The 25,800-nt window shown below is 46.3% G+C and overlaps 1 protein-coding gene across 1 annotated transcript in view; it reads right to left on the bottom strand.

Annotated features, from left to right (window-relative positions):
• Nucleotides 1-25,800, bottom strand: part of MGAT5 (alpha-1,6-mannosylglycoprotein 6-beta-N-acetylglucosaminyltransferase) — a 387,153-nt gene that overhangs the window by 85,613 nt on the left and 275,740 nt on the right. Inside the window, exon 11 of the mRNA XM_043488382.1 lies at nt 20,316-20,449. Coding sequence (XP_043344317.1) covers nt 20,316-20,449 — 134 coding nt within the window. The remainder of the gene's footprint in view (nt 1-20,315; nt 20,450-25,800) is intronic.

Raw genomic sequence — 25,800 nt, 5'->3', positions numbered from 1 at the left:
GAACTGTGCTGGAATAAAGCCCTCGGTCCCTGCTTGGACTCATCTGCTGATGAGGCCAGTATGAGCATGAGCCAGTTCTCTGTAAAAGAGAAGCTGCGGGCAGGTCTGTTTCAGGAAACAGGTGGAAAAAGAGGATCACGAGAAAAACTGATCAGTGTTGATGGCAGGAACCTCTGAATGACCAAGGTGCATCAGGTGGGGGAGGCAAGGTCCTGGGGGACACACATTTTTTCCTTTTTCTCTCTCAATATTGCTAATGAAGTGTTCTATCTCCAAAGTGTCATCCGACTGTGATAAAGAGAAAAGGGTAAGTGAATATGCCACAGACTCAAAGCCCACTTCTCTCTCCTCCTGCCTTGTCACAGGAATCCCAATACCCTTGAGGTCCCTGGAATCGTGACTGATGGCCAATCACAAACATCCCTTCCTCCACCTTCCCTGACTCCCTTGTGACCATGTGATGCCAATCAGAAAAGAGCACACATCAGGGGGAGATGAGCAGGGGGTGCTGCTGTGTCTGATAAAAGGAACAGACATGGCTGGCTCCATCCTCTTCAACCCCCTTTCTGCTTTGACCACAAATAAGATGCTTGGTGCTGCAGCAGTTCTTGTGACCAACAGCTAGCCCACTAAGGTAAGGGTGGGGGAGGTGTCAAGCAGAAAAACAGAAGCAGCCTGGGTCCTTAGTGACCCTCAAGAGGAGAAATGCCCCTGCCGTGGGCTGTTGACTCCCAGGTGAAAAGTAAATTCTTATCTGCCCCACTGCTGGCAAGGTACCCTGCCCACTCCTGCTGAATGAACTTCTACTGGGTCTGAAGCAAAGGGTCTTGGGCATACCTGTCTAGCATGTGGTAATTTAAAAGGTATTTTCTCAACTATATCTTGTTTGATTCTTATGTCAACCCCCTAAAATAGGTGAAACAGAGGCTGTGAGCTCGTCTGAAGGATAAGGACATGGCTTAGCATGTGAAGCCATTAGGTCAGAGTGCTGAGATGACTAGTGGCAGAGCTGGGGTCTGAGTGCCTTGAGCTCGTATCACCTTGGACAGCATTGGTACAAAGATGCACCCTGCCGATGGCTGCCAGCTGAGTTCCATTTCAGGGGGCAGTTATCCTTGGATTATGATCCTGCAAGAGTCAGCACATGATCACAAAATAAAAGTAAGCAAAACTAATCTTTTGTGTCCTGGCTTCAGCTGAAGGATGGGAAGAGGCCTGCAAGTTACAATGGCATCGGACAAGTCACTGAGTAAGAATGGGGAGCAGCTTTCTCCTTCCTGAGGTTCCTGCAAACCAGGATATGTGCTGTACTGGGGGTCATCGAGGAGGAATTATTATCTGGCTCAAACGGTGAGGAATTTGTCCAGGAAAGTGGCTACACCTCCCCTTCTCCTTCAAGTTGTTACCAAACTGCCCCTGGTTTAAGTTATCCAACTGCCAATTCATTCCAGGTAAATATCATGCCTAAGTTAACAAAATAAAAAGACACTGTCTGATTTAGGACAAAGTCTCTATACCAGCTGATGAGCTATAGCAAATCTAGTAAAGGATCTAAATATTTTAAAATACAGAAAGAGGGAAGGAAGAAGAGGGAAAGAAGAGGGGAGGATTAAAGGAAGGAAGAGGGGGAGAGAAGGAAGAAGGAGGGGAAAGGGAGGGGAGAAAAGGGGGAAGGAGGAAGAGAGGGGAGGGGAGAAGCGGGGAGACAGGAAGGGACAGAAGGAGACAGGGAAGAAGAAAGAAAAATCTTTGAATTGGATGCATCCCTTCTTTGGCAGGGGTTCAAATTCCATGTCTCCCAGACCCATTTTCCTCCTGGTAAATGCAGGTAACAGTGCTCCTTACAAAGTGGTGGGGAGGCCCTGTGTGTCTGTCATCACTCACTGCAAGTGCACTGGCACCATCTAGAGATCTGGCCAAACCCTGGCAGGGTTTGAGGACCTGGAATGACCACCGGTTGGTCTGGATCCACAGGGCTGTACGCTGCCCTACTCCATTCCCTAAATCGGTAATGGTCGTGACCTCTGGGGGTGTGTTGAGGAAGAGCTACAGAACCCTATGGGGGAGCCCCCTGCTGACTTCCACTGCAAGCCCCCTGCTGTCTTAAACCCCCCCCCCCACCAGCAGTTTGGACAGAGGATGGAAATACTGGGTGAAAGACAGTGCTAGTGGCTTCCTAAGCCCCTTCCCTCTCACCACCACCACCCCCGGCCCACCCTCCCCCTCCTTCACTTGAGCTGTGAGTTGTGGCTTCATTAAGGAAATCAGATGGAGTCCCCCTAGCCCACACATGGACTATCACTCACCCCTTATAGGGGCCACTCTTATCCTCCAAGTACTGACATCTTCAAAATCCATTTGGGCCCATGGGAGTACTCTCCCACTTAGTTTTAAACTTCATTTTTAAATACTCCTCCCCACCCCCCGCCACTTTTCTCTTTCTAGGTCAGTATTTCTGTCTCACCTATTAAGGCAGATATGCCTTTGCAAGTCCTGATATTCAAGTAGGTTCCTGATAACTGGTTCTACAACAACTGTTTCAAATACAATGAAAACGGGCAGGCTTCATCTTTGGGTCTGGGGCAGAAGCAAATGGTTTCACCCATTCAGTTTAAGTTGCCACACAGAATCCCATAAAACTTTACCTTGAAATCTATACATCATAGATATAATCAGGTTCCTGGGATTTGAGGGGATAGGCAGGAGAAAGAGGAAGAAGTTATGGAGAGAGTCCATTTCTTGGGAGATGGTCCAGTGTTGGGGCTGAAGTATACAACCCTTCAATTCAATCTTGATTCAGCCATTTATTATGTGTGGGGGTCTTAATCTCTGTTTGCCTCAGTTGCTCACTCGAAAATGTCTGAGCCACCAAGGGAGTCTCAAAAAGATGCAGTGGGTAGCCATTCTCTTCTCCAGGGGATCTTCCTGACCCAGGGATCGAACCTGGGTCTCCTGCATTACAGGCAGATTCTTTACCATCTGAGCCATGAGGGAAGCCCCACTAATGGTACTGACTTGACAGAACTGTTGTGAGGATCACACCTGGCATATAGAAGTCCTCAAATATTAGCTATGATCATCATCTCCCCAAGGAGCTCAAAGTAGTTAAAAACAGAATCAGAGAAGAGAGATGCAAAGCCAGCTAGCTGTAAAAATTTCAACTGACTATAGATAACTGCAGTCTTCCCTGAAGCTCCCTCAAGCCCTAAGATTGGACCAGGATTCTTGGCGGGGGAAGTCCTGAGTTATCTTGAGTACAGACAGACTCACTCAGTGCTAAGGGATGCACAGCCAGATTTTATGAGCATATGCTGTTTATATGAATTTTACTTAAGTATAAAATTGTATATAGATACTAAATATGATTTTGAGAAGCATACATATTACATTAAAAAAAAATCTTCTCAATTGGTTTATCAGTTTCTCGAAGGTCATAATACCTCTTCTTATAATAAAATGATAAATTTTGCTTCCAGAAACACTTGACATTGTAAATGATGCTCCCAATCTGTATTTTTGCTATAAAACTCCACCAACCGGCTCTGTCCTTGCAAGGCCTGTTTCAAAGTCTCAATGACTGGCTTTGTGCTGATGCAGACGTCATACAGGGCCAAGTTCATGGTGTCAGGTCTCACCAAGAACAATTCCTTGGGGATTTAGGCTAGCCTGGGAAGCCAGCTGGGAGCTAGCTCACACAGACACCTCGTATACTGGTCTCTGATGCAGTGAACACAGCACCAGGAAGAGGGCAAACTTCCTTCAACTGGCCCAACACACTCAAGTGGCTTATTTGATTACCACTCTCAGATTTATAATCCGAGTTGCCTCTAACCTCATTTTAAAACAACACATCTACCTGGCTATTTTCTCTGAGAAACAGCCAGAAATCCACACTTCTATTTCCTTCTACTGCCATAGGTTGCTTTCTTCACGGAGTTTCTCAACAAGGGAGGATAAACAGACCACAGGGAACCCATGTAAAGGCATCCTCTTCTGGGTGTGTCTGAGCCCCTCTCCAGCAAGGCCGATGGGGAATGAACTCATTCTCCCAGGAGGCGGCCAGGCAGCCTCAGGGATCTGCCTTCTCCACAACCTCTCCACCGCTCTCAAGTCTCCAGGGACTGAGCATCTCCGGCTAGGCTGAGCCACTGCAGCAGGTGTGTGGGACCACCACCCAGCTCAGCCTCCTCTCTCAGTACCCCTGCGTTTCATAGGATGCCCACATCCTCCTGGCCCAACCAGCTTCCACCGGGCATGGCTGAGCACAGGTGTGTTCGCTATAGTTGTGACTGTGCTTCTGGAAGAATGCGAATGATGCCTTGAAGTTGCATCCCAAACCATTTTCCTCTAAGCTGTACTTGCATAATGTTCTATCTGAGGGATTCATGATACCAATATGCTATCTCAGTTGTCCTTATAAATCTGGGCCTCCCATTCAGAAAGGCACGCCTTTCAGACTATTATAAATTCACAGGCATTAGTCTTTCTCCTTTCAAGAACTATCTTAACCCTTTCTTCACTTGAAAGGAACAATCTCGCAAGGCTTTGGTAACTCTTCTTTACACAGCCCTCTGGCTTTTCCCCGTGCTGGTGAGCATGTGGGTACCTGAGACCCGCTGGCCACCCCTTCTTCGGGGAGCAGAGCTTCCGCACATTTGGTGTCGCTCAGTGGCTCCTGTCCACAGACAGCCGTTGCTCTCGGCTCACAGACGGCAATTTCTTTTCCCATCCCTAAACACCATTGTTCCCGTACTGTGTGCCAAACTGTTAGGGCTGGAGTAATAGTAAAAAGCCTCGAGGCAAATTACAACCACAACAGCTGTGTTTACTAAGAGCTTTACAAATGAACTCATCCCAGCGTCATGAGAGCGGGCAGGCAGTGGCTCGGAACCTTCCAGAAACACCCCACCCTCAGGATGATCACTGGCTGCCTCAGCCTCCTGCTACCCCAGCCAGTCCCAGCTTTTGGAGGGGACCCTCTGCTTCACACCAGGGACCTTTTTTCACCCACAATACGTTGATCTGTATTCTTCTCCCAGCTGCGATGATTTACACTCAGCTGTTTATCCTCCGGGAGGGCTGCCAGTCACCGACAGAATAGGCAACTGGATGCCGGTTCTGCAGAGTCAACAGGAAAACAACTGTCCACCCTGAGGGCCCTCGAACGCTTCCCTAACCACCTGCGGCGAGGCCTGAAACTCCACCATTCATCATTCACACCTTTGGGCTGCTGGTGACCGCTCTAAATGCAATACATGTTGCAGTGCGTGGCATCAAGAGAACTATCACTCATTCATACCTTTATCTGGACCTGTTACTTCTAAACAGGTGGCTTCCCAGCTGGCACTAGTGGTAAAGAACCCGCCATCCAACGCAAGAAAAATAAAGAGACTTGGTTTCAGTCCCCAGGTTGGGAAGATCCCCTGGAGGAGGGCATGACAACCCACTCCAGTATTCTTGCCTGGAGAATCCCATGGACAGAGAAGGTGGGCTACAGTCCATGGGGTCACAGAGAGTCGGACACGACTGAAGTGATTCAGCACAACAACTCCAAAACTTTGTGTTGTCACCTGTAAAACTGACGCATGCTTCATGAGGCTATGTGGAAGTTTCTGTGCAACTTCTCAAATTCCTGCAATTCGTATTTGAATTACTGGGTTAAAAAGCAAGCATTCTTGAGAGAGACTTCACTGGAACTGGTACCAACTCGGCACTCTTGCATGGATTAATTTAGGCAACTCGCTATTACCACGGAAATCAGAGGGCGGGTCCTTGGGCTATGAGCACATGATACAGCCTAGTAAAACAAGGGCACACACATCTTCTGAGCATGGGGTGGTTCTTAGCCAAGTAGCAGCCATCCACCAATCCGCCATGTGTGAAAAAGAAGCCATTAAGGTTTTACTGACCTAGGAAAATTCTGACTCCCTAGCACAACTTGCCTGTTTAAAAGAATGACCTGGAGCAACACAATTCCCAGGTCTCTTTGGTGGAGGTTCTGATTCGATGAGGCTGAGCAGGGTCCCTTACATCTGGATGTTTCGCAAATTCCCAGGTGAAACTTACGATTGGGCAAGTTTGTTTAACACTGACCTAGATTCTAAGCACCAACTTAAGCTTCCCTGTGGTTCCTTGGAACAGAGGCTGGAAATCATTTTTTCAAAAAGCAAAAAAACCCACAAATCACTGCTACCCCAGAGCACCAGGCCAGTTCCCTGCACAGACCTACAATGGAGCTGCTGCTTGAAACTATGGCCCTGAGAAGTTCTATCAGCTGGGTTCAAAGGGGGAGGTCTTCACTCCCAGGTGGGAAGGAGTCTAAAGACTTTATTACATTATACATGAGCAGTGAGCTGATAGGCTCCACGTCCCAGACACAAAGTCGATGACGGCCATACATTCTTCCTGGGCTCTCCCAGTCGCCAACCCAAAGGTTGAAACTTCATTTCAACCACAAGACAGCTTGGCAGAAACAGCTCTGGCAGTGTATTATCAGGGTTGGGCTCTGACAAGCAGAAAAACTCAAAGTCTCACAGTCAGATTTCAAGAACCTGGGCTTCCTACCAGAGCCGCAGATGAAAATAGCCTTCATCTTCCTCTCAAAACTTCCCTGATGCCTCAAAACTTGACCGACATCAACACAGGCCACTCGAAGGATGCTGTGGCCTGGATAAAACATGGAATTCATTCTCCCACTCAAAGCTTCAGTCATTTCACCCTCTTGTGAAGAAACGTATTCTCTGAGAGCAGGAGACAGAAACAGGGGCTTCTTCCTGACCTCCCAGGGCCAAGTCACAGTCTCAAACACCTCTGGGGGCGGAGCAGCTCATGGAGGTTAGAGATGGACCTGGAAGGACTGTCACTCTGGAATATCCCATACGTGGTGATCGCCACTACTCAGCTCAGCCACCCTAGATGTGTAAAGAGAGTCCAATTTGCCATACCACCTACATTTTCAAGAGAAGCTGGGGATTCTGGCTTTTCAGATGAACTTTCCCAGATGGCAAACGTCCCAGTTGAAAAACTGTGCTGGGAATTCCATGGCAGTCCAGTGGTTAGGGCACTGTGCTTCCACTGCAGGGGCCATGGGCTCAATCTGTGGTCAGGGAACTAAAATTAAAACCCCGCAAGCCTTGCAGTGTGGTGAAAAAAAATACGTCGTGCTGGCTAAACAAAAACATTTGTGGGGTAACCTATATGGAAGAAGAATCTGAAAAAGAATATATACATGTCTTATATACATGTATATAAGATATGAACATACATATATATATTCTCTTTCAGATACTATGCTGCTAAGTCACTTCAGTCGTGTCCAACTCTGTGAGACCCCATAGACAGCAGACCACCAGGCTCCCCTGTCCCTGGGATTCTCCAGGCAAGAACACTGGAGTGGGTTGCCATTTCCTTCTCCTATGCACGAAAGTGAAAAGTGAAAGTGAAGTTGCTCAGTCGTGTCCGACTCTTAGCGATCCCATGGACTGAAGCCTGCCAGGCTCCTCCGTCCATGGGATTTTCCAGGCATGAGTACTGGAGTGGGGTGCCATTGCCTTCTCAGATACTATATATGTATAAAAAACTGATTCACTCTGCCATACACCTGAAACTAACACAACATTGTAAATCAACTATATGTCAATAAAAAAATTAATCAATTAAAAAAATGTCTGTGGGGGATGTCGCTGGGGGCTTCTGCTCCTTGCAGTGCCTTCTCCTGTCTCCCTCCCTCCTGCCTCTTTCCACCCACCTGCTAGACACATCCTCTCTGGCTGACAATACCACACAGGTGGTCCGGCCCCCAGCCCCAGTGGCCCCTCTCCCCAAACCTTGCCAGTGTTCCTGCAGCCAGCAGCAATGTGGGGCATGGGCTGATGGCTTCCCAGGTGGCCTGTCTCATCTCTGGACAGCAATGACGGCTGGGTTATACTTCATCTGATCTTCCTTGACAGCTCGACAAGTTCAAGAGCAGCCTGTTTACCATCCTTTGGTGGATCATCCAGGACCAGTCTGATTCCTCATCTCCCGGCTGCCCCTGTGGAGTTCTCACCTGCCCACCCACAGCCTCCATCACGTTCCCTGCTTCCCAGCCAAACATGCTAGGTTCTTCAAGCAGTCTTTGTAAAGCAAGTTCTGAGTCTCCATACATCGTACTCCTTCCAATCAAAAGGTCTAATTTACCTAGATGATAATAGTAACAGTGAAACCTAACAGATACTAAGGAATACCAGGCATGGCTTTAAGAGCTTTGTATTTATTAACTCATGCATTCTTCCTAAGAACCCTAAAGAGGGGTGCTGTTATTACCACCCATTTTACAGATGAGAGAAGAGAGGCACCGGGAGCCTAAGGCACTGGCCTGCGACCACACAGCTGGTCAGGGCAGAACCAGGCTGGAACCCCACCAGAAGTCACCACCACATCCTAGAGCGCAAAGTGCTCGCAAATGGATGGGAACACCAATCCTTCACCACTGAAGGTCCATTATCCACACTGTCGACTCACAGAAGCTTACTGTTAGTGGCTCTCTGAAATCTCTTTTACATACACGAATGCTAAGTCCCAGCAACCCCATCCTTTCCCCAGGCGGTGGGTTTTATGAACTCTGTGCCTGGCCTGGTCCAATTACCATCCTGCTGCCCTATTTCTGATGGCCCATAACACTGTCCTGGAGGACCTCTTCCCTGCGCCCTTGCTCGTAAAAGAATTAGGAGGAGGCCAAGGAGGAGTTCAGATTATAGAATCATGGAACTCTGGGGAATCAAACAAAAGAACATCCAGGCCTCCACCTCATTTTACAGATGAGGAAAGTGAGACCTGGAGGGCAAACGAATTCCAAGGACAAGCAGCCAGCGAGTGGTGCGGTCAAAATTAGAACCTGGGCATCTGCTTCCCACCCAGGGCTCCTCCAGCTGCTCCAGACTGTTTCCAGCCCACGTTTCTGGGCTTAAATGGAAGGATGATGAGGAAAATGTGCTCTATGTGCCAGTCGATGAGGAAACCTCAGTGGGTTTAAGATGACAGCAGAGAGCTGGCTGAAACAGGGGACAGACCTCCACGATGATGAGACTGGGGGGAAAAGGCCGCCCGAGGCTCTGAGTTCAGCATTCAGTCCTGCACACGTTGGCTCCTACACACCGACCGGCTCACGCCAGATGCCCTGCGGGCTTAGGTACAGTCAGCATGCAGCCCAGGAATTGTTTGAAAAGTCCTTAAGTCTTCTGGACTGTAGCCTTTAAAATCTTAAAAGACAGTGATTCATGCCTGATGTTTCTCTTTGCGCTTGGCATGTCTTCCTTGTTCCCCTGCTGCACACCCCTAAGCTTATACTTGAATGTGGGCAAAGGCTCTGCAGAATGACTGCCCTTGTCATGGGCCAGGCCCTGAGCCAGGCAGGACAGGTGACCGAGGCTCGGCCAGCAATCACCCAGGAGGAGCACGTCCACTCAGGGACATGGAAGTCATCCCCGAGGGGAAGAGACCTACTCCCTGCCTCTGGCAAGGGTGGTCTCACGGGGACTGTGATGGGGTCTTTTCTGATTGCCCATCCAAGGGAGATAAACTGGGAGAGATACAAGGATGCTTCCAAAGGCTCTTCTGATGGAAACCAAAAACAGGACCTGCGATCACAATGCCTACATTTTCCAGAAAAACTTTAGTAAGACTGATTTCAATTTCATTATTTCAAAATACATAGGCCAATTTGACTTCAGGTAGGTTTAAGTATGGGACTTCCTACGTGGCCCAGTGGTAAAGAACCCACCTGCCAATGCAGGAGACACAGGTTTGAGCCCTGGGTTGGGAAGATCCCCCAGAGTAGGAAATGGCAACCCACACCAGTATTCTTGCCTGGGAAATCCCATGGACAGAGGAGCCTGGCGGGTTAAAGTTTGTGGGGTTGCAAAAGAGTTGGACATGACTTAGTGACTAAACAACAACAGATTTAAATGTATCCAGTTTATCTCCATCTCATCTGGGAAGAAAAGTCTGGCCAAGTATTTTAAAGAACAGGATGACAAGGTTTAACCTGCTTACAAAAGCATGTTCCTTTCAAGGATTTCAATACATCCTTTAACGACAAAGGTCTTTGGTGATTCATTAAAACAACATATTAAGAGCAGTTAAATCTCCTTATGAAATAAAATGGCAGTTCTCCAAACAACTCCCATTTCCAAGTTTGCATTAATTTAAATTAAGTCCAAATCAACGAAATTAGTGAGCTAGACGATGACAGTTTCTAGAATGAGATTTTATCAGACTCAGAAGAGAGACTTTCAAGATTTATTTCTGGTTGTTTAAAGCAGCTGTACTCTTTTTCCCAGAGAAATCTGACTGGAAATCCAAATCTATGCCACAGACAAACCAGCGCTGCTGCAGTAGGTGGGCCCAGAGGAGCTGGTCTCCAGGGCTCTGAAGGACACAGGTGAATAATCACTGATCTCATCCAGGGCTTAGCAAACTTTCTCTATAAATGGACAGGTAGCAAGTATTTTAGACTTTGTGTGAACATGTATGGTCTCTGTCATATATTCCTTTGCTTTTACTTATTATTCATTGTATTTTTTACAACCTTAAAAATGTAAAAACCATTTTTAGCTTCAGGCCAAAGGCCCACAGGTCACTGTTAATTTTGATTTAATTTTTAACAGCCTTATTGAAGTATGATTGGTGTATAAAAAACTACATTTTTTGTTTGTTTTTTTTAAACTTGTACCCATGGCCAGGTGTGTTTTTTAAAAGCAATATAATAATTTCTGGCAACATCGTAACAATGAACATTTTCTCTCCCAGATGCTTGACTTCTGAGGCATCTTGTACAGAATAACATATTCAAAAAGCCTGCTCCTTCCCCCACATGGTCGTCTGTTCAAATATTTGCCCCTCCTCCAAGGAAAAAAAACGGCACATATTTAAAGTGTGCAACTTGTAAGTGTTGACATATGGATATAACTCAGACCCATCACCACCATCAAGACAGCAGACATGCCCACCTCTCTCACCCCTCTTCCAGGCAACCAGCCATCTGCCTTCCATCCCCATGGATTAGTTTGCATTTTCTAGAGTTTTATATACAAAGACTCATATAGTATAGACTCTTTTTCATGTTTGATTCTTCCACTCAGTGTAATTATTTTAAGGTCTGCCATGCTGTTACGTATATCAATAAATCAATCTTTTTTACCAGTACCTTCTTCATTCATGTTATTGTTTAGTCGCTCAGTCATGTGTGACTCTTTGCGACCCCACACACTGTAGCCCACCAGGCTCCTCTGTCCATGGGATTTCCCAGGCAAGAATACTGGAGTGGGTTGCCATTTCCTCCTCCAGGGGATCTTCCCAACCCAGGGATTGAACCCATCTCACTGCATTGGCAGGCAGATTCTTTACCACCGAGCCACCGGGGGAGAAAGCAGGAAAAGGAAGCTGGAAGTGCTCCTCAAAATGCCACAGATAGTCCAGCCTCTTCCCAGGCTCTCTAACTGCTAATTGCACCACAGCTTTTGGAAAAAAAAAAAAAAAAATTTTTTTTTTTGATTGTGCAGTGCAGCATGAGGGTTCTTAGTTCCCTGACCAAGGATTGAACCCACATCCCCTACAGTGGAATTGCGGAGTCTTAACCACTGGACCACCAGAGAAGTCCCTTGAAAACCTCTTGACACTTGGTGGTCTGAGGAGCTTGCACAAGTACCTCCACTCCTTCCCCCTTAAATCCCTCCTTCCCGTGTCCCTCGGGGCCAGAGAGACTTGGAATCTTCCAAGTCGTACCCTAAATTGCACAGACAAATCAATGTGAAAAGAAATCAAAAGGAGACTGATTCATTCATCCAGTAGGTACTGCATGCCTACCGTGTGCCAGGCACTGTGCTGGGTAGAATACCATCAATAATGATTCCTGTCCCCAAACTGCTTCATTTCTTAGCAATCAAGAAGAGACAGACAGAAAAAGGTAAGTATATGGTCACAAAATGATTTACATAAGAAGTGGGGGAGAGGATGCTGTGTTTGAGATGGGCGGAGGTGACATTTGGTTGAGAGCATAGACATGGGACACGGTGGCCCCTGGAGGTGAGGGTTGGGACAAGCTGGGGCAGGGAGCAGCCTGGCAGAGCCTGAATCCTCATGGAAACTGGATTTCACAGGAAACACAATCTGCTCCAAGTTTACAATGAAGCCATCGCAGGGACTCGAGGAAAGGAGGAACACGATCCAATTTATATTTTTAAAAAGATCACATGGGCCGCTGCTGTGTGGAGACTGGATTAAAAGGGGCAGGAAGTTAAAAGAGAGAAGGGAAAGGCTGTGGCACATTTCTGTTGGTAGCTGTAGGGATCTATATCCTGTATGATGAATTACATGTTCATAACTGTTTTGTTCTCCCTCATTTGCACATTTGCACTTGTGTTTTGAATGGCTGTTAATTACATACAGACATTTAAAGATTATTACAGATTAAAGGCAATATCATCTCATTCTAATGCACTGCCAAGTTCACCAGGAAATGCCTCAGAGACAGAATTTCAACTTTTAGTTGATTTATCAGAAACTTGAATATGGGGTAAACCTTGAATGTGAGAAGCAACCGTGGTAGTGTTACATTTTTATGGAAAAAATGGCAGTTCTGTGGATATCCGTTTGGAAATTTCATCGTTTAATAATTGAAATGTGATAACAAAACTATAGTTAGTTAGTTAAGTTGCTCAGTCATGTCTGACTCTTTGTGACCCCGTGGACTGTAGCCCGCCAGGCTCCTTCGTCCATGGGATTCTCCAGGCAAGAATACTGGAGTGGGTTGCCATTTCCTTCTCCATGGGATTTTCCCGACCCAGGGGTTGAACCCAGGTCTCCTGCATTGCAGGCAGACGCTTTAACCTCTGAGCCACCAGGGAATCCCAATAAATATTCCAAGTTAAAAAAAAAAATCACCGTATTCCCTGTACCCTGGGGCCTGGGAGTACTGAACTATGTGTCATTTTAGGGGAACCTTTAAAACCACAGTCTTTTATAAAGAACAGACTAATGGTTGTTAAGGGGAGCAGGGGTTGGGGAAGGATGGAGGAAGAGGTTGGGGTTAGCAGATGCAAGCTGTTACATACAGGATGGATAGACAAAAAGGTCCTACTGTAGAGCATGGGGAACTAAATTCAATATCCTACTTAAAACATAATGGAAAAGAATATGAAAAAGAATGTGTATTTATATACACACACACACACATATATATATATATATAATTCCATCTGTTGTACAGCAGAAACTAACACTTCACTATACTTAACAAAATCAACTATACTTAATAATAAAAAAAAAAAAAAAACAATAAAAAGAGCACACAGTCTTTGTCATCTAGATAAAAAGGAACTTTCCAAATTCTTATGAGGCTATCTGACTTTGGTTGCTGCCAGGCAGGTTAGGGCTGGGGCAAGTCAGGCCCCAGGGTCTGGAGCCAGAAACAATTGAACGTGCTCTAATCAGACATATTTACTCTGTAGAACTGGCTGTGAGGCTGTAGCTGACTCTGTGTGTGGTAAGCACCCAGGAGCAATGGTTTACCTGTTATGTTAATGTTTGCCCAGTGCACTAATATCACCCATGCTTCCTGGCTTCTGAATCCTGCTCGAAGCATGGACTCCCACTGCTCAAGCTCCGAGTGTAAGTGGCAGCCAGAAGGCACTTTCCTAGCGGGAGGCTGGACCCTTGACCTGGTTCTGGATTGGTCCTGCCATGGGCCACACCCCTCCATCCATCTCCTTGAGCTGGTTTCTGTGCTAGAAAGCAAGCTGGTGAAGGAAGTGACAGCTGATACCTCAGATGGAGTTACCATGCACTCTCTAAATAATGGCTGTGAAAGGCCCAGAGAAGTGTAAACTCTGCACTAATATTAGGCCCTCTTTCAGGATAGCGTTGTGGCTTCCCTTGTGGCTCAGCTGGTAAAAGAATTCGCCTGCAATGAGGGAGACCTGGGTCCGATCCCTGGGTTGGGAAGATCCCCTAGAGAAGGGAAAGGCTACCCACTCCAGTATTCTGGCCTGGAGAATTCCAGGGACCGTATAGTCCATGGGGTCGCAAAGAGTTGGACACGACTGAGCGACTTTCAGTTTCACTTATTATTGTGTTAGTTATTGATTCAAGTGGTAGCCTCTGCTGACTGCCTACTATCAAGAGATGTCAGACCCAGGGCTGGGGATTCCATCTTTACAGTAACACAGATCTTAGTAAAGTCACACTTCATTTTCCATGGATTGCTTATCCATCAGCCTTAATTACACAGAATATAACCAAGAATCCTCAAACAGCTAAAAAGACCTGATGAGATCCTGATTTGATGGCCAAATGTGTCCTTCAAGACAGACTCAGTTTACAAAGAACATGGTGTAGTTCAGAGGTCAGCGAACTTTTCTATCAAGGGCCAGATAATAAACATTTTAGGCTTTGATGGTCATACAGTGTCTATCACAACTATACCACTCTGCCACTTTAGTGCCAAAGCAGCCATAGACAATGGGCAGGTGTAGCTATGGTCTTTTTTTTTTTTATAGTTGGTTTATAGTATCTTGTTAGTTTTTGTGTATAGCAAATGATTCAGATACACCTATATATTTTTTCTTTTTCATATTCTTTTCCATATGGGAATCACAATTTCTATTTTTTTTTTTTAACTTCTTTCTTTTTTCTTGGCACATCACCAGAAATGTGGGATCCTAGCTTCCTGAGCAGAGATCAAACCTGTGTCCCCTGCGCTGGAAGAGCGGAGTCCCAACTAGAACGAGCTATGCTCTAGTAAAATTTTATTTACAAAAACAGAACTGGCTCAAGGGCCAGAGTTTGCCGACAGAGTTTAAAAACTGGAATCTGAATACCTGAGAATAGGTTTGTAAATGCAGTTCCTTACAAGTCCTACCCTGAACCCCAGCTCCTCCATGACCTCATATTTCCATCAGTTCTCATTATGTTTCCAAGCTGACCCCAATAATTATGTTAATAATAGCAAACATTTAGACTTACACTGTGCCAGGCCCTTTTCTAAGCACTTACATACATTACTGCATTTAATCACTGAAGAAACCCTATTGTCGTCATTCCCATGATAAACGAAGCCAAGTCAAGTTAAGCAACTTGCCTTGGGGTGCAGAGGCAGGATTTGAACCTCGCTGTCTGGCTTCACATCAATGTTGTTGACCACTATGCCCTACTGCCTGGCACCAACTATACACACCAGGGTGACAGATGACTAGGCAGGTACTGGGCTTTCTGCCTCCTCGGAGAGTCCACTGTTGACCATGGGCTTACCCCACTTGAAGGGGTCAGGCGCCAGAGACTGGCAGGAGCAACACTTTGCAAATGTGCTTACTGGGAGGTAAGCCTGGGGGGCTAGTGGAATGAGTAACTAGCATGGGTAAAAAGTAACATGAGAGCTGGCAGCCTGACAGGAGCAGCAGAAAGGCCAAAGTAAAGAGGAAAAAGGAATTATCTATTCACTGACTGGCCAGCTACTCAAGGCCAGCACTCTTCACAACCCCAAACATCCCAAGGCCTTGTGCTTTGATCAACCTCACCTATGTATCAGCTGGGTGCTTGTATGAAATGCAGGATCTCGGCCCTGCCCCAGAAGGTCTGAATCAGAGTGAGCATCTTCTACAAGACCTCATGTGGTTCCCTTGCACTCTGAAGGCTGAGAAGCCCTGCCCTACATAGCAGTTGTTACTGCTCCCATCTCCCGGGTTATGCACCTAAGGCTCAAAGAGGTTAACTATTTCGCACACTGGTGAACTGCAGGCTTACATCTGAGCTCCAGCTTGTTGTTTAGAGGCTATTTCTCAGAGGGGCTCAAAGCCAGTTCTTCAAGACATTTACTTCAGTAGCAAATGTGTATCAAGAAGTAATACAAATATCATGGTATGTAACATGTTGACCTACCATCAATATAAAAATTGATGTAGATCAATAGATGCAGTTGTGCTCAGGATGAATTTTTAAGAAACATGAAAATGAAAAATTGAGTTAAGCAAGTTTCAATGACTTAATTTCTACAATTTTCAAAATCTCTTACTTTTAGGAAACTACCTTATTTTTTACTCCCTGATGACTTAAGGTAACAGGAAGCTGAAGGACTCTGAATTAAGACACACAGGACAGACTTTTCTCTTTCTAGGCACAAGTATCAGCTGACGACAATGACCAGACTGCCCCATAGGTAGATGAGGATAATCTAAAACTGTGGGTTCTTGGGCTAAGAAAGAGGTTTGTACTTGGGATCAGGCTTTTGCAATCTTATTTGATGCTAAGGGTCTTGGGGAATGATGCTTTCTAAGTGGGTGTCTTTGGGATTCTTGACTCAAGATAGCAGGTCCTCTCTCTCCCAGTCACCTCTCCACTATGTATTATAGCATCAGGAGAAGACCAAAGGGTAACTCCACCATGAATCAGGGAAGAGCTGAAGAGTTAGCCCACTCTTCCTTTGCCTGTAGTTTTAACAGACTGTGTTTCTTGAGAGGCATTGGAAGGTAGGGAAGACATCTTAGAAGGTATCCTTCACATAACAATAAGGAACAGAAACAACCCAGAATACTACAAGGGAACACAATGAGATAGAGATGTATGATCCAGAAAAAGAAAGCTTCCAGGACTTCCTTGGCGGTCCAGTAGGTAAGAATCTGCCTGCCAATGCTGGGGACACGGGTTCGATCCCTGGTCAAAGAAGATTCCACTTGCCGAGGGGCAATTAAGCCCATGTTCCACAACTACTGAGCCTGTACTCTAAAGCCCGAGAGCCGCAACTACTGAATCATTGCATCTACAGCCCGTGCGCTGCAATACAAGAAGCCACTACAATGAGAAGTCGTGCACCACAACCAGAGCAGCCCGTTTGCCGCAACCAGAGAAATGCCCACACACAGCAACAAAGACCCAGCACAACCAATAAATAAATAAATACAATTTAAAACTGCACACGCTCAAGCACACATACACACAAAGAAAAGTTCCAGGAGCTCTAGCAGCTACTTTCTCTTTCTTTGCCTCCAGGCTGCATGGGTGGTTTCTGCCTGTCTGCCTTCCAACCTGCACCCTCCGGCCCCCGCCGCCAAGGTACCCCACGGCTCTCACAGTGGGACCTCTCCTCCCCGTGGTTCTGCCCCATCATCCTCTTGACAGCACCCTCTCCCTTTCTAAACTGGTCCTGCTTCCTCCTCTCTGGCCTCCTGGAAGGCTTCTGCCTTGGCCTCATCACAACACTGGACACATTCTTTCAATTTCTGTCCCCATGGCTCACTGCCCCTCTAATTTCCAATGTCACGTGAAGAATTCCATCGATCCAGTGTGGCTTTCTGAGCCAGAGTCAGGGCAGCCAACCACTGAAGAGCCCTGGGGCTGCCTCGGGCCAGAGGACAATCCCCTGGGCCAATCAGCCCAGGGTGGAGGGGCCATGGGGTGGCATTCCCTAATCACATGCCTTGGAAGGTGGGGAGTGTGTGGAGTAGGAGTTAATAGCCTCGCAGCTATCTTCAGAGTTTCAGTGAGTCTAGAATCTCAGGGTGAGCGAGGACCTCCTGAGTCATCAGGTCCAAACCTATGCCTGCCCACAAGCACTCACTGCAGTCCCAAACCCCCCAGGATTGACGGCGTCACTTCCCTTCCCAGCAGTGCTGGGTGGGAGGAGAGAAAGGGACAAGGGATGGGAAAAAAATTCACTGACCTTCCTGCTGAAGTCAGTGTTGAACACGACTCTGGAAATGTGACTGTAAAAACACCGCACTTAAAGGGTGTGTCTGATTTCTATAAACACCCACGAGGCACTGCAGGATGAGGAAGATTTGAAAGAGGAAGCTAAGTTCTCATATACTGTGCCGTGTTCAAAAGCCTGAGAGGATGTCCTGAATTTATGTGAAAACTTTACGGTATTTTTTGTCTTCTGGGGCCTTTCCCATCAAAGAATGTTGGGCAGTTATAATGCATTAAAATGGAAACAATATCCCAGATTTCTGGCATTCAAATTCTAAAGTAGACACACTGCTACTCCATCTTTTGTAATACTTCCAGCACGTGGGAGGTCAGGTAACCTGTGGAGTTTTGGAGGGATTTCCAAATCACACCCCAAATCTCTTGGGCCAACACGGTTAGTAGTTTAGGATTCTGATTGGCATCATGGGAGTTATCTTTCTAAGTGGCAGTATTACTTTGTCCAAGAAAGGTGGCTGAAAAGCTTTCAAAACCAATTTACTGTTTTGTTTTTCTAGGGCTAGATCGCTCAGTCATGTTTGGCTCTTTGTGACCCCATGGGTTGTAGCTCGCCAGGCTCCTCTGTCCATGGGATTCTCTGGGCAAGAGTATTGGAGTGGGCTGCCATGCCTTTCTCCAAGGGATCTTCCCGCCCGGCATTGAACCCATGTCTCTTGCGTCTCCTGCAATGGCAGGTGTATTTTTTTTTTTTTTTTTTTTAACCACTGAGTCAGCTGGGAAGACCCTTTTGAAACTGAAAAAGCTGCCAGAAGCACCTAGGAGGAAGCTGCACTTGGGTCCAAAACCAATGTAGTTTCAAGTCCACGTGGACATACAAACTACATTTCTTTTGAGCAGGTACAGGAGGGAGAAGGGAGTTACATTTTTTTTTTTTTTTAAGAGCTCAAGTCTTACTAAAACCAGCTTTGAAAGGTTTTAAGACTTTACTACGATCCACGTATTTTACAATGAAGCAGAGAATGACAATATCCAACATGCACTTTTAAACCCAAGTTCACTGGAATGGCAACTGAAAAATGCTCCGTTCACAAGGATCGGATTTTGACACAAAGGGAACGAAGATGTATACATTCAGGGGAACATCTTAAGTAACCATTTATAATCTCAGCTGATGTTATTTTACTTGAGAGTAGAACACATGGAATAATATATTAGGAAATAAATCTTGTTAACCAGCCCTAGTTTCTCAGCCTTGGCACTACTGACATTCTATGCCAGGTAGTTCTTTGCTGTGGGGCTGTCCTGTGCACTGTTGGGGGGTTCAGCAGCATCCCTCACCTCTACCCAGTAGATGCCAGGGGTCCCTACCCTCTGTCACGACAACCAAAATTGTCCCTAGACATTGCCCGATGTCCCCACCGGAGAACCACTATACTAAACCAAAACAGGATTCTAGCTGTTTACAGCAAAGGCAGTTATCTGGAAATAAATTAGCTTCCCTGGAAATAGGCTGACGTGTTGTCCCTTCCACATAGTTAGCACTTAGAACTGAAGAGGCGGTGGTAGGGCTTTCCCTTTTCTGAACACGAGGTCAGGTAACTGAGAGCAAGGGAATCTTCTGTGTGTACATCACGGGTCAGATAACTGAGAGCAAGGGAATCTTCTGTGTGTACATCACGGGTCAGATAACTGAGAGCAAGGGAATCTTCTGTGTGTACATCACTGGTGCTCCCTCAGCAGTCAGACTTCCAACTTCCTGAGTAAGGGAGACATGGGACCAGACCACCACAGTCCCTGATCATTCCAGAAAGCGAGTAACTTTTATGTTTAGGAAGACGCATATTTTCCAAGTCCTGGAGACTGTTCTGTCTTGTACAAACATATCTTCCAAAAACTCGCAACATCGCATGCTAAGGCAGACTTCCTTATAAGAGGATCTGCATGCCATGTGGACAGGTCACACACCCAATCCAGTTCCTTTTTTATCGTATCTTTTTCAGACGGGGCCTGGAAATCAACCAGGAGAACCAAGGGGCCCTCCAAGGCCCAACAATCCAATGTTCTTGGAAAACTTGGCTCAGCCTGTGGCCAAGAATGCTGCTGCAACCAAGATGTCCTCAAGTAAACTGTCTGCCGTCAGCCCCGGCAGGCATCTCCCTTCCCTGTTTAGTTGAGTACTGATCACACTAGTGACCAAAGCCAAGAGGATGTGAGGGCCAATGCCTTCCCCAGGCAAAGGGAGCTGCCCCCCCTTACGAACCATTTCACAGAAGGCCCAGGAAACGAATCACTAGGCAAAGGGTCTCCCTGTGCAATGCCTTGCCCCAGAAACGCATGCGGCCTCTGAGGGGCCCGGGCTTCCGGGAGCAAGCCCAGGATGGGAGAGGAGCCGACACATGTCACTTTCCACATGCAAAGGATGACGGGCCCTGCGGGGCAGCCACTGTACAGACGAGCAGGTATAGCTTTGATCAGACACCTAAACACCCATCGGCCCAAATCCCCACATGTTCTTGTTTATTTCTAAGCAGACCCTGTTAAGCTGTGGGCACTTGGCTTGATTACTCCCTGGATCAAAGCTGAATTGAATTACACGGCAAGTTTCTTTTGCGACCGAGAGGCACGCACGCAGGCCGACTCACTTTCCAGAAGCTGTCCACTTTGCCGTACACAAGTGACTGGTTCTGCCTCTTGATTTCGTTGATGTGGTGGATGTCGCTGGAGTTCAGGTGCTGCTCGACCACAAAGCCCAGGAAGCTGTTGTCTGGAGTGTGAGCTGGGGTGGAGAAGACGGGACAGTTAAAATTCAATCAGCAGGAACAAACACCAACCATTACCAATTTCACTCAAGCTGTCGCGAGCATAATTAAATGTTTTCATGTCACCTTGTTCTTTCTTTACCTGGGAGGGGGTTCAAGGGGGCGGTCTGCTCCCACCCAGCCCCAACTCCACCTTCACAGAGAACTAATTCTCTCCAGGATGGATGAACCCAAGCCCAACCCTGCTTTTCTCAGTGGAAAGTCCATCTGTTTAAAAACCATTCAGCTGCGCCCTCCCCTCCATCCTGTTTCCTCAGCACGAAGACACTGGCTCCCAAAAGAAATGCCCTCATCCAGGTTACACCAACTAGCGGCTGGAAATCTGAAGGGAGCAGGGCTGAGCCCACGCTCCCCAACAGGGTCAGCAGACCCTGCACGCTCTCCTCCGACTCCAGCTGTGCTCACCGTCCAGTGAACCGGGCAACGTCACCCCCACTCTGCACTGCCTCTAAGAATCATTCACTAATGAAAGATGTAATTCTGCATGGATGGATGGAACGAAGACAGAATAAAAGGTGAAGCTCACTGGGATGTGAACCACTTCTGAAAAGTCAACCAACCTAAGAAACCACGTCTGATCTCCAAGACAGACAACTCTGGAGGAGAAAAGGCATGTTCCTCTGGATCATTCATCATTTGAGTTCTAAAACTTCTTTTTTTTTTTTTTTCATTTATTCATTCTTTTCTTTTTTGGGCCATGCTGCATGTGGGATAATCTTAGTTCCCCAACCAGGTATCAAACCCCTGCATTGGAAGTGCAGAGTCTTAATCACTGGACTGCTAGAGAAGTCCCTAAAACTTCTCTGTTTTAACACCTGACCAAGGGAGAAAGCAAGCCCAGACCCTCCGCAAACATTTCTCTCTCGTGTCCATAATTTTAAAAAGGAATTTCACCAGAAGGCAACCATCAGAAAAGAGCCTCTCTCGAGGAAACAGAAAGCCCTTCTCTCCTCTCCAAACATCTGGCCAGAGAACTCTGCAGACGATGACAATGCTGCAGAGGCCCCACCACAGGAAAAGCAACGACTTTGACCTGAACGGAATGAAAAATAACTTAAATGGAGAGAGACTGAATATTTAATAAAATCTACACAGCGATGCTCCCACCCTATTCATTCACAGGTGGGTGGCTGACAACCCACAACCGGAGGAGGAAGTTGATTCCCGTGTCTTGTTTCGGTTTTCTCAGGAGTCTCCCCGACAGGAAGAGGGCACAGAAGCCCTTTAAGATGCTTCAGGGACCTGAAGGCCCGGGTCCCCCTCAGGCACCCGCAAGAAGATGAACGAGGGAGCTGGGCAGAGAGCCCTGAGCCGTGGACGTGAACGAGCTGCATAAATACTTGTGATCACCATCCTGTCTCCCAGGCTGCTGCTTAATGGGGGTGACAGAATGAGGAGATAATAGGGTTGTGACTGGGGAGTTGTGTGCGGTCTGGCCAATCTGTTATTTCATTTCTGCGTTTTTGAACAAGTGCCCAGAGGCAATGGCAATGGCTGCAGTTGGCTGGAAAGTAAATTACTGAATAAATTCTACTGCCAACAAGAGGCAATGGTCGCTTTTTTACTTCTCCCCCTTTTGGAAGAGCTGGCGAGGAGGGGGTCTGACGGGGTTTAGGGGAGGGGCAGAGAGCCTGTGTGCATTTGAAATGCTGATAAGACAGTTTAAAAAAAAAATCTCTTTCTAAAACTTTTGATCCATGGTAGAAATTCTGAAATAGAATCTGATGCTTTAAATGTTGAAATTGTGGTTTTGTCTTCAGAAAATTTATGTGGTGACTAAAGCTCCATGCTTTAGTATTTGTTTCTGCAGTTCCGTTCTCTAGTCTCTCGGTGGGCCCATTTTAAAATATGAGATAATCTAGCATCTAAAACACTTAACAGGTTAGAAAAATAGATCCTGTACTCAGGTGCTTTCAAAAAGAAAATGATCATCAAGACCCAAGAAGAAAAAAAAATAGGTCTGTTTATATTAAAAAATATGCCTGTTTACATTTCTGCATCAAAGATTCCCCACAGCTTGAACAATAAGAGGGAGGGGAAGTAAACAATCTACTCAAAAAAACTTGTGGGGAATGGTGAGCTTTTACCATTTTATGACTGGTCATTTGGTATTAAACTTGGACACTGTATGAAGAAAGAATTACACATACAAGCTCTCCGCTTAAGTTTTCATCCACACACCTTACTTCAACTCTTTTCTTGTCCTCAGGTATAAGCTTGGGGACTGACAACCTGCAGGAGCCATTTAAGCAGCTCAAGTGAGACTTAAGGAGAAATACGGTAGCACTTACAAACACACTGCCACATTTTATGAGCACCAGGCAGATCAGCCATGTCTCTTTCCAGGCCACACTGGACCTGTCCCGGGACACCGACAGTCTGCAACATGAGCAGATGCTCACCTGAGATCTGCCCAGCGGGGGACTTGGAAGTAATCACAGAGCAGGTATGCCTGGCCTCCAAGGAGCTGGGTGTCTGCCTGGTGAGAAGCCCTTCAAGAGCCCCCATCTGACACAAGCCTCCTTCCTGAAGCTGAGTATAGAAAACCACAAACCACAAGTGCAGGCTGGTGGATCTGCAAAGATCTTTCTGTGGAGATCTACCCTCAGGCCAAGCTTTGTTTTTTGCTTTGCCTTCAGAAGGGAACACAAACTTCAGCTGTGTTGGGAGAGCTTCAAAGGGAGGGTATTTACATTTCAAGGTAAATCAAAGAAATCCCATCATAAATGAGACACAGGAAATCCTGTACTTCTGGAAATCACTCCATCCCAGGAGGTAAACAAATGAGATTTAAAAAAAATAGCTGACAATCTGAGCGCTTTATAGTGATCATTTCATTATATCTTCACAAAAACCTTATAACATGTTTGTACAGATGAGAAAACAGAGAGTCACTTAAACTATCCAAGTTGACAAGCCAGGAAATGGCAACATTGGGATTCAGAGTCAGACCAGCTGTTCCCAGAATCCAACCTCCTTAAAGCACTTTAATACACAGCTTCAGATGCCAAGTATCTTATTTTCTGGACTCTGTGAACCATAATGGTAAACATGCTTTACAGGAAAATAATCTTATAAGGCAGACTAGGATATACATGAAAGAACAATAAAGTATAAATATATATATGGAGTCTTCAGAATTGATGCTTTCTAATTGTGGTGCTGGAGAACTCTTGAGAGTCCCTTGGACTGCAGGATCAAACCAGTCCATCCTAAAGGAAATCAGTCCTGAATATTCATTGGAAGGACTGATGCTGAAGCTGAAACTCCAATACTTTGGCTACCTGATGCAAAGAGCTGACTTCCTAGGAAAGACCCTGATGCTGGGAAAGATTGAGGGCAAGAGGAGAAGGGAGTGACAGAGGATGAGATGACTGGATGGCATCACTGACTCAATGGACATGAACTTGAGCAAATTCTGGGAGAAAGCAAAGGACAGGGAAGCCTGGTGTGCTGCAGTCCATGGGGTTACAAAGAGTCAGACGTGATTTAGCAACTGAACAACAACAATATGGAGTCTTTCCTCAGTTTCTTGAGCAACTTATGTTATATGTGTATGGAACCAAGCTGATTTTTCCTATATGCAGCAACTGGAAGGGACACGGTTTCTGAGCTGACTGCTGCAATGATTTTTTTAAAGAATTACTGTTGGTTTGAAAAGTTAAAGTGTCAGTCACTCAGTCATATCCAACTCTTTGTGACCCCATGACTATAGCCCACAAGGCTCCTCTGTCCATGGGATTCTCCAGGCAGGAATACTGGAGTGGGTTGCCATTCCCTTCTCCAGGGGATCTTCCTGACTTGCCACACATTTTAGAGGACTCTTTCTGCGAACCAATTTTATGTGCTAGGTTTTGAGGAATTACAACATAAAGATGAGTTTCTGGCCTCATGAAGCTTACCAACTACTTAATAAAAGAGGGATAGATACACCATATTCACCAGGCAGTCATAATGGCCTATTTGGAAATGCAATTCACAATTTTTATTAAGTCAAACTGAGCCTTCTTTCAATGGCATAAATTCTCCCAGGTCTGATTTTTCAAACAGTCAGTTCTAAACATCTCTAAGAAGTACAAAATCCATTCTAACAGATGCCTGCCAGCCTCTAACTGCAGCTGGCCCTGCAGCTTTGGGGACCCTCATGCCACCTGGTCACCAAGGGCAGAAACTGCAGAGCCAGCTGGCCTCCCTCTGCGGCCCCACGGCCAGTCACCAAGTCCAGGGGATGCCAGCTTCTGAAAACCCATCATCTCCTTCTCTCCTCTTCACCTACCGAGTTATGACCTCATCAAGTCCTGTCAAAACTTCAATAGACAAGTTTGTCTTTCCTTTAAATAGAAATATTCGCAGTGTATGACTTGTCTCAGACAATAGAGAATGATAGAAGGAAAGAAAGATGTCACCCATCAATTTTACCACCTAGAAATAACTACTATTAGGCTCCTTTTTTTCTAGACTCATGGAGCCTTTTTAATCCTCAAGCCAAAACTGGATCTTACTGTACCTATTCTTTTATGAAATTCTCTTTTCACTTACACAATGTGCCATGGGTATCTTTCTAGGGGTAATAACCACAGCTCATCACAGCTTGTTAAAGCAGCACAGTACTTCAGCACCTGGATTCTCCCATTAGATGGAATGCCCCTAGTTCTGGTCTGCCAGCATCGCTATGTGGAACTAACCGCCCTTCCCAACCAGCCATGCAATTCTGTTCCATTCCGATAGCCTGAACTGGTGCCAGTCCTGATCCCTTGTCTCCCCAGCTCCCCATGCCTCCAAGGATGGGCACTGGACCGAGAGGACTCTACCTGACCATGGCTCAGTTGAAAGATGGGTTGATAACCCAAGTTCCATCCATCACGGTTGCTCCATGATGAGTGGCAGCTACTTTTGGGGTCAACATCTTTCTGCTACAGTCACTGAGGGAGCAGGGCGGACATCCTGAGCCATAAATGCCATCTCTGTGTCCATGAGAGGACAGCCTGCCTGAGAATAACGCCAAGACAGAGAAATGCTAAGGCAAGATAGGTAGAGACTGACGAGAACCTCCAAGCCTGAATCCAGCTCTGCCTAAAGCCAGTTTCCTCCCATCAGGAAGCTTCCACAGGCCTCTTATCCTTATCCATCAGAGGGCAGAAAGAACGAAAACCATAATCAGAGAAAACTAATCAAACTGATCATGTGGATCACAGCCTTATCTAAATCAATGAAACCATGAGTCATGCAGTGTAGGGCCACCCAAGTCGGATGAGTCATGGTGGAAAGTTCTGACAAAATGTGGTCCACTCGAGAAGGGAATGAAAAA

Source organism: Cervus canadensis, chromosome 15 (assembly GCF_019320065.1).
Source record: "Cervus canadensis isolate Bull #8, Minnesota chromosome 15, ASM1932006v1, whole genome shotgun sequence".
NCBI lineage: Eukaryota > Metazoa > Chordata > Mammalia > Artiodactyla > Cervidae > Cervus > Cervus canadensis.
The sequence above is the reverse complement of the archived record's forward strand: the minus strand, read 5'-3'. Positions and strand labels throughout refer to the sequence as shown.